The 17177-nt window shown below is 35.5% G+C and overlaps 1 protein-coding gene and 2 long non-coding RNA genes across 3 annotated transcripts; 1 reads left to right on the top strand and 2 right to left on the bottom strand.

The window, feature by feature from the left end:
* The first annotated feature begins 4085 nt into the window (after positions 1-4085).
* Positions 4086-4875, top strand: LOC124456865. The gene is made up of 2 exons (XR_006952525.1): positions 4086-4134; positions 4522-4875. It is a non-coding gene; the product is annotated as an uncharacterized LOC124456865 (long non-coding RNA).
* Positions 4160-6257, bottom strand: LOC124456862. The gene is made up of 2 exons (XR_006952522.1): positions 5942-6257; positions 4160-4372 (listed from the first exon to the last, which is right to left on the bottom strand). It is a non-coding gene; the product is annotated as an uncharacterized LOC124456862 (long non-coding RNA).
* Positions 6258-15334: 9077 nt separating this feature from the next.
* LOC124456851 (disheveled-associated activator of morphogenesis 2-like) lies at positions 15335-17161 on the bottom strand (the record flags this gene model as incomplete). The annotated part of the gene is made up of 9 exons (XM_047007176.1): positions 15335-15463; positions 15556-15651; positions 15721-15855; positions 15923-15983; positions 16066-16127; positions 16212-16426; positions 16724-16812; positions 16885-16991; positions 17069-17161. Coding segments are annotated over 9 exons (933 nt in total), but the record flags the coding sequence as incomplete, so codon positions are not given.
* Positions 17162-17177: the final 16 nt, after the last annotated feature.

The raw sequence follows: 17177 nt of genomic DNA, 5'->3' as shown, positions 1-17177 counted from the left end.
GGTTATGTTGTATTTTTCGATTCTTCTAACACATGTGCGAAGGTCGTGTGTTCGGAAGAATAAAATGCTTTGTTTGCGATATTTTTTTAGCGCAAAATTCCACCTAATTAAATAATAAGGCAACGAGTAGTAAAATGCAACGGTGTTCGATGAATATTAACGTTGTACAGACTGTGCTCTGGTTGCTCACAGTGCAGCAGAGATGCAGGCATTGGTGGACAAATTTGCACAAGCTGCCGCTATGTTTAGCCTCAAGATAAACATCAAAAAGACTGAGTGCCTCTACCAGCCAGTAAAGCTTCTACTCCCTCCCCCAAAACCCTGTGCAATCACCATAGACGGACAGCCTCTTGTCCAGACCACAGACTTCAACTACCTGGGTAGTACAATCTCCAGCAATGCTAAGATTGAAAAGGAGCTGAGGAACAGAATGGGAAGGGCGAGTGCAGCGTTCAGTCAACTAAACGATCGGCTATGGCAAAATAAGCATGTCTCGACCAGAGTTAAAGCCAAGGTCTATCAGGCGGTGGTGCTGACAACACTCCTTTATGGAGCAGAGGCATGGACAATCTACAGGCTTCAAGTGAAGAAACTGAGTGCGTATATGATGAGACAACTGCGGGACATTCTGAAGATATCATGGCGGGACAAGATCGCAAACGCTAAGATTCTCCGTCTGACTGACCTGCCACACATGGCTGACATGCTGATTCAAAAGAATTTAAGATGGATTGGTCATGTCCATCGTATGGAGAGATCTCGTTTACCACGCCAGCTATTGTACAGCCAACTAGTAGAAGGGAAACGAAACCAAGGCCGACCTCGACTCAGACTCAAAGATGTCATGAAACGAAATCTAAAGAGGAGAGACATCAACGTGACAACCTGGAAGCAACTGGCTGATAACAGACCGGCCTGGAGAGCTTCAATCCAACCATAGAACAGTCCTCGTCGCTTACGACTGACTGCATGATGATGATCAGTTGATGAACAAGTGCAGTTTTCGGCAAGTTTGCGTGAATGAGCATTCATTTCGTATTTGCACTTTTATAACGATTACATGAAAGTCGACAAATTTATACAGTCGCACTACATGACTTTCTCATATTGTTCTAAAGCACTTCACAAGTACTGCTTTCTTCACGGACAGTAATAGTCCACTTTATTTCTGGTAAAACGTTTCTTACCGAGGCAGATGAGTGCGCAACTTTATGCTGTAAGGCTAGTCATGCAGTAAATTCGAAATATACACAACGTCGCAAGTTAAGATCGAGTTTTTTAACCATATCTCACTGACTTCCAAGATAAGTTACGCAACTGCGTTAACTTATTTGAAACATACAACACACCTTACATACCTAAGCCAATAAAGACAGAAGTCCAAACGAACGACATGTAGATGACCAATTGCTGTTTATAAAAAAGTTAAATTTAAATTGACAAATAGAGCAAGCAATCACTGAAGAATTTTTTCAGTTCGATGTACGTATCGAACAATTCACGCAAAAACTCACCATTTTCAAGTGATTTTTCTGAAACAATTTTGTTTACGTGCTGCTTTGTCTAAGTTCAAGCGAGAATGAGCAAATTTTTCTCCAAGGAGTCATTAACAAATTCTTTTCAAAGCCACTAAGGGTGCTGTGTAAATACAGACGAAAAACAAGACGAAACATCAATATAGATTTCAAGGCATTAAACTTTTGTACAGCGCAAGGTCATAGTTTATCTGATAGCTTTTATCAAAACTGTTATCGGAAAATGCTGCTGCCTAAGTAATTTGTAAGATATACAGGGTACGTAATTAGAGTGCCATTGAGAATATTTCTCAGATCTTGGTGTAAATTTACATTTAAAATTTTTATTTGCTAATTTATTTTCGCAAATCGTATTTTTCTCAATCAATTCTAGTCGAAAATTGTGCCAAAAGCATCGTGAAAATATAACTTCAAAAGACGTCAATTCGTGTAAATATTATTGTGGAAACAAACATACGGGTAAAGTCAAGATTCTCAGTATAACAAAAGACTTTTTATTCCAAACTTCAAATAAAAGCTACTGAATACCATGCAGAAATGGATAGTGGAGTAAGCTTTGTAAAGAAAATCTAGGACGTTTTTATTTCATATTTGGTGTTCTTGTGTACAGTACACATACGAATTATTTTGCTTATTTTATTTGACAAAATGCGACCGTGCGATTTCTTTGTATTCATGAATTGCTTTTTATCTTGAAAATATCAAAAGCTCAAGGCAAAATCACTATCATAATAAACTTATGTAGTGCTTGTATATATACTGTCGCTGCCCCCCTTAGCACATTAAATCCTCATCACGCTTGCTAACTATTAATTTCAAGATATGAAAAAATAAGGAAACAAAACAGGATATGTGCTGACAAAAGAGACTTGTGCTGTACAAAACTTTAATGCCTTGAAATCTATATTGATGTTTCGTCTTGTTTTTCGCCTGTATTTACACAACACCTTTAGTGGCTTTGAAAAGAATTTGTTAATGACTCCTTGGAGAAAAATTTGCTCATTCTCGCTTAAACTTAAACGCAGCAGCACGTAAACAAAATTGTTTCAGAAAAATCTCTTGAAAATGGTGAGTTTTTGCGTTGATTGTTTGATACGCACATCGAACTAAAAAAAATTCTTCAGTAATTGCTTGCCCTATTTGTTAATTTAATTTAGTTTTTTTAATAAAGAGCAAATGATCATGTACATGTTTTTGGTTTGGACTTCTGTCTTTATTGGCTCAGGTATGTAAGGTGTGTTGTATGTTTCAAATAAGTTAACGCAGTTACGTAACTACGTTAATACTTATCTTGGAAGTCAGTGAGATATAGTTAAGAAAGTCGATCTAAAATTGCGACGTTGTGTATATTTCGAATTTACTGCATGACTAGCCTTACAACATGAAACATTTTACGAGAAATAAAGTGGACTATTACTGTCCGTGAAGAAAGCAGTACTTGTGAAGTGCTTTAGAACAATATGAGAAAGTCATGTAGTGCGACTGTATAAATTTGTCGACTTTCATGTAATCGTTATGAAAGTGCAAATACGAAATGAATGCTCATTCACGCAAACTTGCCGAAAACTGCACTTGTTCATCAACTGATGCAGTCTGTACAACGTTAATATCAGGGGCGGATCCAGCAATTTTCGTGATGCACCACTGCGAGCTCTGTAGGGGGGTCTGGGAGGATACCCCCCGGAAAATTTTATATTTTAGATCGTCGGAAATGCGATTTCCTGCGTTTTGACAACAGAATTTAAAAAAACTTGGCTTTACTTAGTTTGTAAACTCTTCGCAAATTTCAATGACATAAAATCTAAAATTCCACTAACCTTTAAACATTTTCATTACTAATATCAGATTTATCAAGTTTCATACCTTCGCCAAAACTTACAATAAGGAAGGTGTCATTCCAAACCACGAGTGATTTTGAAAAGGTAGAAGCTTGGCATATTTTTTGTCGTGAAACGCAAAGAAACCTTTTATATCTCACAAAGGAAGCACAAGTTTTTGACCATTAATCACACTTGATACCACTTGTCGAACAACAGAAAAAGATACGTAGACATAGCAAAGAAATGTTCAAGATGTAATCATCGTACCAAAGGCAGGCAACAAGTAATGATAAATGTTATTCTTCTTCTTTCATTGATAATATCACTCTTCCAACAGCAGAAAAAGATACGTAGACATAGCAAAGAAATGTTCACGATGTAATCATCGTACTAAAGGAAGGCAACAAGTAATGATAAATGTTATTCTTCTTCTTTCATTGATAATATCACTCTTCCAACAGCAGAAAAAGATACGTAGACATAGCAAAGAAATGTTCACGATGTAATCATCGTACTAAAGGAAGGCAACAAGTAATGATAAATGTTATTCTTCTTCTTTCATTGATAATATCACTCCTCCAACAGGAGAAAAAGATACGTAGACATAGCAAAGAAATGTTCACGATGTAATCATCGTACCAAAGGCAGGCAACAAGTAATGATAAATGTTATTCTTCTTCTTTCATTGATAATATCACTCTTCCAACAGCAGAAAAAGATACGTAGACATAGCAAAGAAATGTTCACGATGTAATCATCGTACTAAAGGAAGGCAACAAGTAATGATAAATGTTATTCTTCTTCTTTCATTGATAATATCACTCTTCCAACAGCAGAAAAAGATACGTAGACATAGCAAAGAAATGTTCACGATGTAATCATCGTACTAAAGGCAGGCAACAAGTAATGATAAATGTTATTCTTCTTCTTTCATTGATAATATCACTCCACCAACAGCAGAAAAAGATACGTAGATATAGCAAAGAAATGTTCACGCAGTTACCATCACCTCTAGTTCTACACAAGCAATAAAAATTAGAAAGTCTATTGAATAAAATCACTATTGACTCTATGTTGATAAAGAAAAGCCTTTTAGGGGAACATTCATCAAGCCTTAAATTGTAATGTTTTGGGTTGCCTTTAACAATCCATAAATATTTTTTTAGATAATTGAATCTAAGCATGGTAATGCCAGTACTATACTTTCCCAACCAAATTTATGAGACCAGCTTTCAAGGGGAGTATAAGTACGTACCTAATAGCTAATACTACGTACCCTCCTAGCTTTAATCAAATAGCAATGGTGAGGACTTCTATACATAAGGATCAGGATACACATATGCACATATGCAAAAATAAAATATGGTGATGTAATATACAATGAAATATGTTAAAGAATTACAATATAGAACTGTTGCTCTAATATCTTTATGTATAGTGGGTAATTTTGAGATAATAATAATCATGTAAAGACAATACAGTAACATCAAATCTATGTAAATGAAATGCTTTGCTGTGTACCCACCCTTTTGTGATCATAATGTTTTATGGTAAATTTAGAAATTTGGCACACTGTGCATGATTGTAAATGAGAGCATACACTCAAAAAAACATCATCTTGTAAACTCAAGATTCCAGTTATAACAGCAACAGAGAAGATTCAAAGCAATATTTCAACTTCATATGAAAGTCATTATCAAGCTAGGTGTGGAAGAAATAATAAGGAATTGTTGTGGCTGAAATAATATGTAATTACAGTTTGCTTTGCTAAATTTCAGGGAATTGACAATATTAGGCATGCAATTTGAAAATGAAAAACTCTAATGAATTACATGGTTGGTCCGGCATAGCTCTTACATTCAACACATTGCATAGCTCAGAAAGTTAGTATTTATAAACAAGCAAAATGTATGAAAAATGTGCCCTCTCTGTCTGTCACATTGAGCACATATTACAACATATTACATGGAATATTTAAATATCTATGAAATATCCTGAAGTAATGTAATATTAAATTATTAGCTCTTATATTTTTATGTATATTAACTTTGAAATCAAAATATCCATGTGAGCAGAATTAGAGTGGAGATTTCTCCAGGAAGTACGTAGAGACTTCTACCAGTGACTTTAATCCGAAGAAATCTCCAGTATAAATATGCAGGATTACCCAAATTCAAACATATAGTTGTGAATAAAATGTTTTGTGATCTTATGTTATATGACACTTTATAAACTTGGCACAACAACATGCATAAATATGTGCACACTAGTTATGGCATAAATCCAAAGCATTGCATTACACTACTGGCTAAAGCCATCAATAGCCAACAATATTGGACATGGAGTTTGAAAATTGACATTGTAAAATAGAATACAGTAAATTTCAATTTAATAGGTTAATGCAGGTCAGGATGCTTTGAAATTTAAATAAATTCAACAGGGAATAAACACCCCATGTGCCCCTTCCCATCATATTCCTAACATTAAAGAGAGTAAGCCATAAGCATTACATAAATACAAGTATAGACCTACAGCTATGCATTACATTGCAAGCATAGTAAAGAGTAAGCACTTCAAGATACTTACTTTAAAGCCCGCCAATTATCTCCCATATGCTTAGGGATAAGCAACTCTGCGTTAAGATCTCTCGCCAGCTTTCCTTTTCGAAACAGGTCTGTTTTAGTCGGAATGGCAGTAGACTTTTGCTTCATAATCCTTTCTTACAGAAGAAATCTCGCTGGTTTTACTGTCTTGAATCAATGAGCCAAAATCGTATATATGCCTACTTTCAGCCATGATGACTTCAATATATAAATAAGCCAAATGCCATAGTCATGTAATTATAATTTTGAAGGTTTGAAGATTTATAACGCTGGCTCAAGTGCACCAGTCAGAATGAAATTTGGGTGTTCGTGGGCTTAAGTGCAGCAGTCAGCAGCGATTTCCCACCGTGACGTAGCTAAAAAACAATGAAATTCGTGACGTTTAGGTGGTTCACTCGGCCAAAGAGACTCAGGACTGTTGCACCAATGGTGCACTTTTTCCCCACCGTGACGTAAGTGATTTATTAGGGAGTTTTACATTGAGTTCTATAATAACTGGAGCGGCTATCTCAAGCGCGGCCTTAGATATCTGATGACGCCAAAAAAATGGCGGATTTCGTCCGTTGCCGCTGAGATTTACCGAAATTGACCGCTTTTCCGAAAATTTCACAATTTCCCACTCCCTCCTGAGGAGAGAGAGAAGAAAATGTATGTGTGTATTTGGGATTCGGCAAGCAATTTTTTGATAAAAATCACGATAAAAACCTACAATTCGTAGCAGCGAGTCAACCTAGCTTTCTAGTTATCGGCTCCTACGAGGATGCATTTATAACTATCGACGAAAGAGTTATATGTCGACTACACATGTATGAATGCAGATATGCGTCGTTTTCTTACCAGCGTCAAACTTGTTTGATCGATTACACTCTTTAGTCTATACAAAAAAGTATATCATAGCTCATCTCCACAGTGGTTCACGGGAGAGAATTTAGCTTATTTGTTATCATTGCTATTTTACTTCTTTTCGTGGAAAGGCAATGGCCTTTTTTCGCCACAATTGTAGGATTTTTACTTGTTTCTTTAAAAAACTAAATATTAAATCTCTGGATATTTACGGATTTTCTGTAATTGAGTTTCATATTAAATTTCAAAAAGACTCAAGTCTGCATAGGTTTGGTAAATGAAAACAAACAATATTGTATAGAAATTACTTTGAGTAACCTTTTTGTGATGTTCTGAACTGCAACTGCATCAAATACTTGTAAAGTTGTAGCACATTTTGATTTTGTTGTATTGATATATAAATTGGGCAAAATGCAAATAATCATCAAAACACTTATGCTTCCAATGGTGTTTATAATTCATTTTTAGTTTTAATACTTCTACCCTTCTTTTTCACTTTGTTTTGTTTTTCCTATATTTGCAATATAAGTGCACAATTTGAATGATTAACACAGTTTTCACCTCAATAATAAATTTCATAAGTAGTTGGTAGTGCATTTTGTTCTCTGAGTATCCACATTTGGTGTTTTATTCATACATGAATGATGAAATGCATATGGATATGTCATAGCAAGGCAATAAAACCAAATGAATTAAATACCTATAGTGTACTTTTATGCTAGAAGCTTAAAAGCTTTCTAGAAATTATAAAGTTATTGGATTATATTACCTCTATATCATCAATCTCATGAAAAGAAATAAGAAGCAAAATATTTGTAGAAAAGCTTTGAAAAGTGAAAAACATTTATTTAAAAAAGCAGCAATGATGCATATGATAAATCTCCATTCTGTACTCTAATAGGTAAATAAGCTCAAACTGTTTCTTAAAGAAATATAAGAAATATATAAAAAATACACAGTACAGTAATTTTAAAGGTTTCATCACTGAATCTTTAATGCTTCAGTATAGTGCATTAGATATTAGTAACATTTAAACAACACTCAACTAAAATATTTTGATAAAGATATGACATGATTTAAACATTAAGTAACATAAAACCCAATGGCTTATACAGTTTGAAGCTTCACATCTGCATCGAGTCATCATCAATCTCAGTACAAATGTTTACATAGACACAAACTTCATAGCCTTTCCATTTTATATGTTGTGAATTGGCATTTAATTAAGCATCAAAACACACACAACCTTCTTGCCATCTTTTTTTGGTTCATGAACTTTAACTTCAAAGCATTCAAGGCATCCTTAGTGAATCCATTGTCTCCATCCATAGAATTTGACCATGATCAAATTAAATAACTCTGGATAAGGCAGACAATAAATCAATTATCTTTACAACATCATTTTTTGAAGACTCTGCCTGGTCAATAACATCTTCCAGCCATCTTTACTCCTTGGTCTTCCCTGCATGTTGTCAGGAAATAGAACATAACAAACTCTGCTCCAAATCATGGGTACTGTTGGGGCTGATCATTTCTTTTTGATACTTTTCACAGAGCAAAATGTGTGCAGGGTCTTTTTTGCTTTAGGGAAACTATTTTGCAAATAGATAGGTAATTTACGATTTCATGCATTAACACATGACAGAAAAGTTTGCAGAATTTTATAGACAAAAACAGGAAAACATCAGTATATTTGGCGTTCAAGTCAGTCTTAAAAGTGCATGTATAATTGTTTTTCAATCGTTGACGGACTAACAAAACAAACAACTACCTCACCTGTGAGAAGCGATATGTTCCTTTTTGTGGAAACTAAGACATCAACATATGAACGAATAAAGTGTTGGCATTATAAAAGAAATGCCAAAAAAGAATCGTCACAGAATATGGAACTAACGATATCCATATTCTGTGATATCGTGTTTGTTTTTGAAAAATTCTTTATAATTTACTGTAGACACCACGGGGAGGTCGAGAATATTATTTTTCTGCAAAGCGATCATTTCAGCGGAAATACGTCAGTTGGCCGCCATTTTTTTAGCGACCTCGCCCCAGTAAAGTTAGCCGCTCCAGTTATTATAGAACTCAATGGAGTTTTAGCAAGAGTACGACTACGAGAACGAGTACGAAATTTGACCGTGTAAGGGAATGGCACGAGGAAGTTTGTTGTCGTTGTCGCTTCGTCAAAATTTTGCTTTAGTTGTAAACAACAGAACGAGCCTTTTTATTGTGTAAAACACCGACGTTTGCGAAGCAGCTACGGCTCTATTTGTCAATAATGATATCAAAGAATCGACAATACTGGTTTTGCGAGAATATAGGACTCTTTAGACTGAAAAATCTTCACTATTTTAAGTTTTATGTACGATATATTTGTACTATTTTATTGTTTGTTTACCTTTCACTTTGCGTACGAAATACATGAAAGTTTTGCAGGTCATATTTTCCTTTTTAATGTACATCTGCGCTCAAAAGGGTTCTAAATTAAAGCCTGGATGCTCGAAAATAGTACTGTAAACTAATTTCTTACAGAATGAAGAAATATACCTACTTTCTTTGCTTAAAAAGACATCGTAGTCACGACTACGAATTTTTTACAAAACATCGTACTCAGATTGATGACGGCTACGTGTTTTTCTTGTCGCAACAATTTTTTCGCGCCAAAATGACGTAAATCGTACTCGTAGTCGTACTCGTAGGCTATGCTAAAACTCCCTATTATCTAGCCACCGTGACGTAATAATACAAATTCAGCTCAGTGTAGCTGGATGATGAAACAAATTTTCGCTAAAAATTTCGACACATAAAAACGCCATATTTAGCGACGCATTTTTTAATAATGCGGCAGTAATCAAAATGATACTCACATGTAAACAATCGACGAAGGTTTTTAACAATATTTCTCAATCATCAATGTACATTTGTTGTCCATATATTCTCAGTGTTAAGGTATTTAAAGCATTTAGAAACTATAAACGTTCCAATCTGATATATTTCTTGCATTTTGCTCGTATTGATTGTAAGTTATAATATGTTGTGAAAGATTGACTATTCAATTTTATGACTGATGCACTCGCATCAGTTGCACCAGCCTGGACCGCCTCTGATGGATAGGATGTTTCACTTTATTTCACTTTATTAGTCGCAAATTATTGAAGAAATCGTCTGGGCATGCGCAGTAGTGACTTCAATAATACCACAACTCTCATAAGGCTTTGAATTTATGTATATAAATATAAAGCTAAATATAGGTTTAATATATGTCAACTAGCAGTGGAAGCTGGGTGCGATATGTATGCAGTGGCTTAGGGGTCCAGACGTTTCGGGTCGCGACCGCACTCTCCCTGCGTACCCCGAGCAAAAGGGACCTTACGATGCGACAACGGCAACTGCCACGGCACCGGAGTTTGATCCCTTTTTTTAACTGAGCATGCGCACGCACCATCTGTACGTTGTTTACACGTTTTGAAAAGACGGAACCGACGTGAAAACAACAACTTTGGCGTCGCTTCAGAACGGCAGAGAAAAAAAATCAAAAATCTTGCAAAAATCATTCGATTGTCAAATGGCGAGGTGAGTTTTGTTATCTTTGGCTTAATATATGTAAATGAGGTTATGGTTGACTCAGCCTTTATGCTTAAATGGCTACTTATGGCTTAAAATGCTTACATATTTTTCTGAATATCTCTTTGTAGCACTACTGTTGCTTCACGCGCATCTATGAAATGGTCCTCAAGCCATGATATAGCTTTATCACGAGAAATCTTGCTATTTAGACCATGGATTCACAGAAGAGGATCAACTGAAAGAGGCCAAATTTGGGAAAACATTGCTAAATCGCTCAATGCTTTGGAAATGCCAAAATTCCATGTATCTCAGAGATCTGTTCGCGATCGATATCAACTGCTTGAAAAGAAATACAAAAGAAAACAATCAGAAGAAGAAAGAGCCAGTGGTATTTCACCCGAAGAGTGAACTTGACGAGGCTATGGAGGACATCATAGCTCAGTTTGAGGAAGCTGATCATTTAAATGAACAACTCACGTTCGAGAAAAAACAGAGAGCTCAGGCAGAAGTTGAAAAGGCTGTAGAAATGCGTCGCTGCTCAATGGAAACGTTCAAAGAAACGAAAAAGAGGAATGGCGAGGAAGAAAATAACGAGCCATCTGCTAAAAAGAAGAAAAGGACCAGTGGATCGGATGTCATGCGATACCTGCGAGAAAAAGGCGAAATTGATATAAAAATGAAAGCTGATGAAGTCGAGCTGACAAGAACGGAAAGTGAACGACATTACGAACTTATGCAGGAAGAACTACGCATTAGAAGGCTTGAAGCTGAACGCCAAAAAGAGCAGAATGAGCAACAAGTTATGCAGTTAACTAATTCCCAAATGATGCAACAACAACAGATGAAACAGCTATTTGAAGTGACTCAAGGTATGATGTTACAGCAGCAGCAGCAAAGTGCTTCTTTTGTAGCTATATTTGAAAAGTTTGCAACAAAATTCAACTAAAAACCGTAACAATCATTGTGTTTTATTTGATTTTTTGTTTGCATATCATTGTTCTGTTGAAAGACAGTGTTTTTAAGACATTTAATATTTCTAAACATAAACATAAATAAGAATAATGAAGGATTAGGACTAATTTTTTGGTCTAACTTACATTGTTATTTGTATTGTTTGTATTAAATATTGTTGTTTTTAGTTATTGTTTTGGTCTATTCATTCTGTACTCTGTTAAAACATGTCAAACGTTTATGTAAACATTGCAGCACAATACAGCATTTATAATACCTCTTTTCATTCATTGTCAAAATATATTCATCTAAAGCAGGTGGATCAAGCTGAAAATAAGTGGAGGTTGTTGACTGATATAGGCAAGTGCGTGCATTATGAATTAAGGCAGAACAAACATACATTTTCCCCACTGCACTCAAGTGAACTTTAAGATTTTTCTTAAAGTCTACAAATTTAAAATAGTTAACAACATCACCAAACACCCACTCTACTGCCACCCTGACAGAGCTCATAGATTTTTTCCATGCAAGTTGGTCTGCTGTTAGCCCAGCCCCTTTGTATGGAGCTTGAAGATGTGGTCTAAGAGGGTAAGCTGGATCCCCATACACACAAAGTATATCTCCTTCAGGATTCATTGAGTATTGCTGCATTTGATTCAAGATACCAGACATTGCCAGCATGGCACTGTCATGTCGTTTTCCTTCGACTGGGCCATACAAATTAGCAATTAGTCCATTAGGGGCTGCTATAGACTGAAACTTTATGGCGTGTACTCGTTTATGACCGTTGTAAAGTACACGTTGATTTTTTTCCTGGTCTAGTCACAGGTCTGACTGTACCATCTATGAACCCCCCAGCAGTTTGCCAATGGAGCACCTTGGCTGTGTACTGCATCAGCAAATATTTGTAAATTGGAGGGAGAAAGCCAGGGTTGATTTAAAGAAGACAACAAATGTCCCCATCGCTCATATGTGAAGTTGATAACTTCGTTTGTTATCATGCATAGCTGTGGAATGGGTCTTCCAAATGTTGGCACCAGATCTGCAAAGCGGCAAGGATAAGCAAACCTCATCAAAAATATACAAAGCGCCTCAATGCCGTCGACTTGAACACCATTATAACAAGTTACCTCTAGAGGTAGCTGCATTACGTCGCGTAGGTGGTATATATCGTTGCGATAAAATCGAAAATTGTTTTTGCACTCATCGTCAGAAAACATGTGAATGGAAAACTTGTCGTACTTTCTGTAACACATATTCGGGTTTTTTGGTTTATATATTTCGTATAGCAACATGCAGTCATCTACACCAAGAAAACCATCACCATGAGAAAGCAACAGAGCGTCTCTGATGCACGGCATCATGGAAAATATATAAATATGGAAGCTAGCTGTTTAGCGAAAAACTTTTTATCAACATAAAGATTTCCCGCGCTTTTTACGAACGTCGCCTTATCGTAAGGACAAATTAGCTACAACGAGAACGGCAACGGCAACTAGTCGATCCAGTCCCTTCAGAGTAGATTGAGGTTGCCGTCGCAGTTGCCGTTGCCGCATCGTAAGGTCCCTAAAGCCTATCGCAGGTGATCTCGGGGTCTGATGGGCGGAAGCTTGCTATTGACATCCCCAAGTAGGATAGCGTGGAAGGGGCCGAAATCTTCTACCGAAACGTTAACATGCAGCGTTCTAGTGCCTTACGCTTAAGAAGGTATCGGGAAGCATGGACCGAAAACGGGGGTTTTTGCTTTTGAGTTCTATCTTTTTGTTTACAAAACTTCTTCTTATTAAATAAATCAAGCAACGTTTCAATTAACTTCTTTTGACACTGTGCCGTTTTTTGACACTTATAAGTTAAGAAGACCTTAAACGTTTTATACTTACCGTTTCTCATGTATTACGAGCAAACCAACCATGGGCTTTATGGAAAACAACGATTATCTATTTCCCTTAATTAACGTCTAGTTCTCAATTATCTCGGGGTCTCGCGAGGCATGGACCGAAAACGGGATTTTTTGTTGTCAATTTGTGGCTTTTTCCTTTACAAAAATTCTTTTCATAAAAGACATGACAACTTTAAAGTACACGCGATATCTTTTTCATAAATTGATGTATTTTTCATTGTTCTTTATCTTGGGATTCTACAATTTATTTCAAAGTTTTGATTCCGTAAAGTTGGACACATATCCAATTTACTATTTTTTCAACTGAATAAACTGCAGACTGAGTTTTTTAAAATTTGTACTGACAATTGCGAAATATGTTTTCTGTGATAAAAAGCAGCGATGTACGTACAGGTACCTTAGTTCTTGGTGTAGCAAATTTCTCCTTTGCACGTTAGCACAAAGCAGTTATGCGTCCGCCGGTTCTCTATGGGACTGTATACTATCTAAAGCTAGCGCGCAGTCAAACACAACTCTCAAATGTCATCAATTTAAATTTCTAGTCAAAGTTATACATCAATTCCAATTCAAGCTCCTTACTTGTTCACAGGCATCAACAAAATACAATGCCGTCTTAATTTGACCCTTCTAAATTACTCAAAAATCATAAGTTCCTTATTCCGCTTTAACGATAAGTTCCTAGTCTCAAATAACAATCATAATTTATTTCCATAATTTCCGACAATTAGAGATAAAAAAGATTCTGAACATACTTTTCTTCCTAAGATATTGGAATAACTTTTTTGCCTAAATAAAATGATGAAATGTACAATTAATCTATAGATCAAATAGCGCCTTTATCAAGCTGATTTGAGCTCGATATCTTTTACACACAATGAATTCTTACATTTACTTTGTCTATTTACACAAAGACAGATTTTAAGATGTTTTTTCACATGTTAAAAATCACACAGTGATTTTTCACATTTTCTAGGTCAAATAACTTTCATATGTAACTGGTACCAGTAACTTTTTGTATTTGAATGAAAGCAAACCATACACAGCTTTCCATAAATACGCTAATTTAGGTATCAAAGTCACAATCTGGAGAAAACAGTATTTTGCAATTTTAGAGCAAAAACGAGGTTGTTGTTCGATATTTACTCTCCAGACCTAAGAACAAAGTTCTGCGTAAACATATCTAAATGAAAATGCTCAATATTTACAAACATATACACTATAAAATGCTTTAAAAAGCAAGTACATTGTGAAAAATACTGTAACTGCCTTTTTTATGTAATTTTAATAACAAGCTTAGACTGCTAAAGTGGCATAAATAGTATTTGTTCCTTAAAAAGAAGCAACTCACTAATATGATTTTTCACGTTGGGAATTTTGGGAATGATTTTACGATAAACAAAGCAGAGATTACTCTAAATATTTGAATTTATAAGCATCAGACCTTTATGAATTTCATTTCAGTTTTAACAAAGTTAAGGCAACTTGCTCAAGGTCCTAAATTACAAAAATAGATATTTATTCATGACTCAGTTTGCTGAGCCAACCTGGGTTTCAATTGTACATTCGAGTACGTCGGGGACGATAAGGAACAATATAGAAAACATGAGTGGAACGGAAGTGAGACAAGTGAGACAAGCGAGAGTAAGTGTAGTTAGTGCAGTCATTAAAGTCAAAATGACCAGCGATGTTTAACACTAAGACATTGAAACGGAAGTTAATACCAACATTACAAGTCTTTTTTTAGGACTGCACAAATCTGCATGTACAATCACAACGTGTACCAACATGTAATGAAAATGTGATGTTTTCAAAGTTGTTCTTTAACATTCCTAATTATTGAATCAAACCAACTCGTTGGTTGTAAGCCACAAAATACAGTATGTCAGACCTATGGCCAGAGACTATAGCTTGAAAACACATGACAAAATTATCCACCCTTATGGGCGTCAATCCTGTCTTATATGAGGAGTGGACCATATTCATATATTCTGCTATGCTTGTCTAAGTTCTTTTCAAAATAATTTCATTTTCAAAAGAAATCAGCCTGGCACAACAGAATATATGAATATGGTCCCCCCCCTATTATTGCAGGAATGACGCCCATGTTTACCCTGAAATCGTTATGATAGCTCCCTCTTCAATGTATAAAAGGACACTTCCACTGTTTCTAACCTAAGCTTCATCTTTCGCTTTTTTTTCCTCCTCAAGTTTTTTTTTCTTTCGTTTTTCATTCTCATTCTTCGCCTCCTGAAATTAATATTTAGTTCTGTCAATTTATTGTTATTTTATATCTACTGCGCATGCGTTGAACAGAACTAAAACAACAAAAAGAGACTTACGGCAAAAGATACTAAAAACGTGTAAAAAATGCCAAAGAAATTTTTCGAGGTAATGGTCTTCGGTTGTTCACCAAACGCCGAAACAGATTTCTCGTACTAAAAGTAGAAACATATTTAATGTGTCCTTTTTCATGGCCGAAGATAAAAATAAATCAAAATTCTCACTCTTGTTTTCATCTCCTTCAAGGAATCATCAAGTTCATTGAACGACGCTTGTGCAGCTGTGAGAAACGTTCCAGTTTCTTGAAGGAAATTATCACCAGATAATTTATCCTTATTTTTACCATGATAATCATACTCCTGTAAGAAAAATTGGAGCAGTTGTAAGTTAAAGACATTTACATTTTTTTAAGGACAAATTAAAAACCTTTTCAACTGTTTTGAGTTCTGTTTTGAATTTCTTTACGTCTTTTTCTAACTCTACAAGACTGGAAAAAAATGTCGTTGGAGCAAGCAATCTCTCCTATCAATGATGGTAATCCATAATTTATGAGCCCATTCTATCCTCACCTGACATTAGCAGCTGTCTTAACATCTCCCAATTCTTCCTCAAGCTGCAGTACGGCCGGAAACTGCAGGAACCCAAGACGAGACAATCAAAACTAATTTTTTAATGTGAATCTAAAGTGAATCTAAAGTATAAATTCCACACAAACCTTTTGATCCAAAAGCATGACCAAGTAATCTAAAAGATTAATTTTGCTGTTCGAACTTGATTTTGTGTCCATGATCTTATTGATACTGGCAATTCTAAACCCTGTAGCGTTTCCTCTTTCTCCACGATTCATATAATTCCCAAAGGCCAATACAACTTGAAGTAAATCACGGAATTTTCTGCTGCGGAACACTTGCTTAGATGCTTCTATCACAGCTGTTGAAATAAAGGTATTGTAGTCACGTACAACAGACATTTACTTCAAACAATAAAATGACATCTTTTCAAGAAATGCACGGCTTGCTATCGTTCGGATAAGATTTCAAAAGGTGCTTTGAGGATGTCACCGTGTCATGTCAGACTTATTTTTTTAAACTATTTTACTCCTACCTCATAATTGGAGATAATTTCTTTGAAAGTTTGCTGCATCTAAAACAAATCCTAATTGCGTTTGCTATTATTTATGTAAGTATGGAAATTGGAATTCCTCCCAGAAAATCTATGATCTTTTACCTTTAACTTTTGTGTTTATATCGCCCATTCGTTCTGGGAAACGTTTCACGTAAAACAAAGTTGCCAATCGTTGTTCGTAACGGTTGATTCTAAAAGCAAAAAAAAAGATTTGTACGTTTGGTACACGAAATTAAAGCAGTCACTTCACATATACGACATACTTGGACATTTCGTATAAAAATCTGTCTGCTTTGGCAAACTGTTCTTTCTCCTTACTATGATCATTGAGCAGATTTTTTTCTTGGGGAGTGGGTACAAACTTCAAGAGCTAAACAAAGAGGATGAAGATAGATTCGTTAGTAAAAATGTTTAATTCCTATGTAAGAAGTCGAAGGGAAATTTAACCTGTTCAAGCATTTCTACAGATAATTCGCCATCTTTATCCATGGTGAGAACAGCTTGCGCTAACTGTTCGTTAGAAGTATTTAGTTTTGATAACAAAATTTAACAGTTC

The sequence above is a fragment of the Xenia sp. Carnegie-2017 genome, unplaced genomic scaffold (genome assembly GCF_021976095.1).
Source record: "Xenia sp. Carnegie-2017 unplaced genomic scaffold, XeniaSp_v1 HiC_scaffold_6, whole genome shotgun sequence".
In the NCBI taxonomy this organism is placed as follows: Eukaryota; Metazoa; Cnidaria; class Anthozoa; order Malacalcyonacea; family Xeniidae; genus Xenia; species Xenia sp. Carnegie-2017.
Note: the sequence above shows the minus strand (reverse complement) of the source record. Positions and strands in the feature narration are given on the sequence as shown.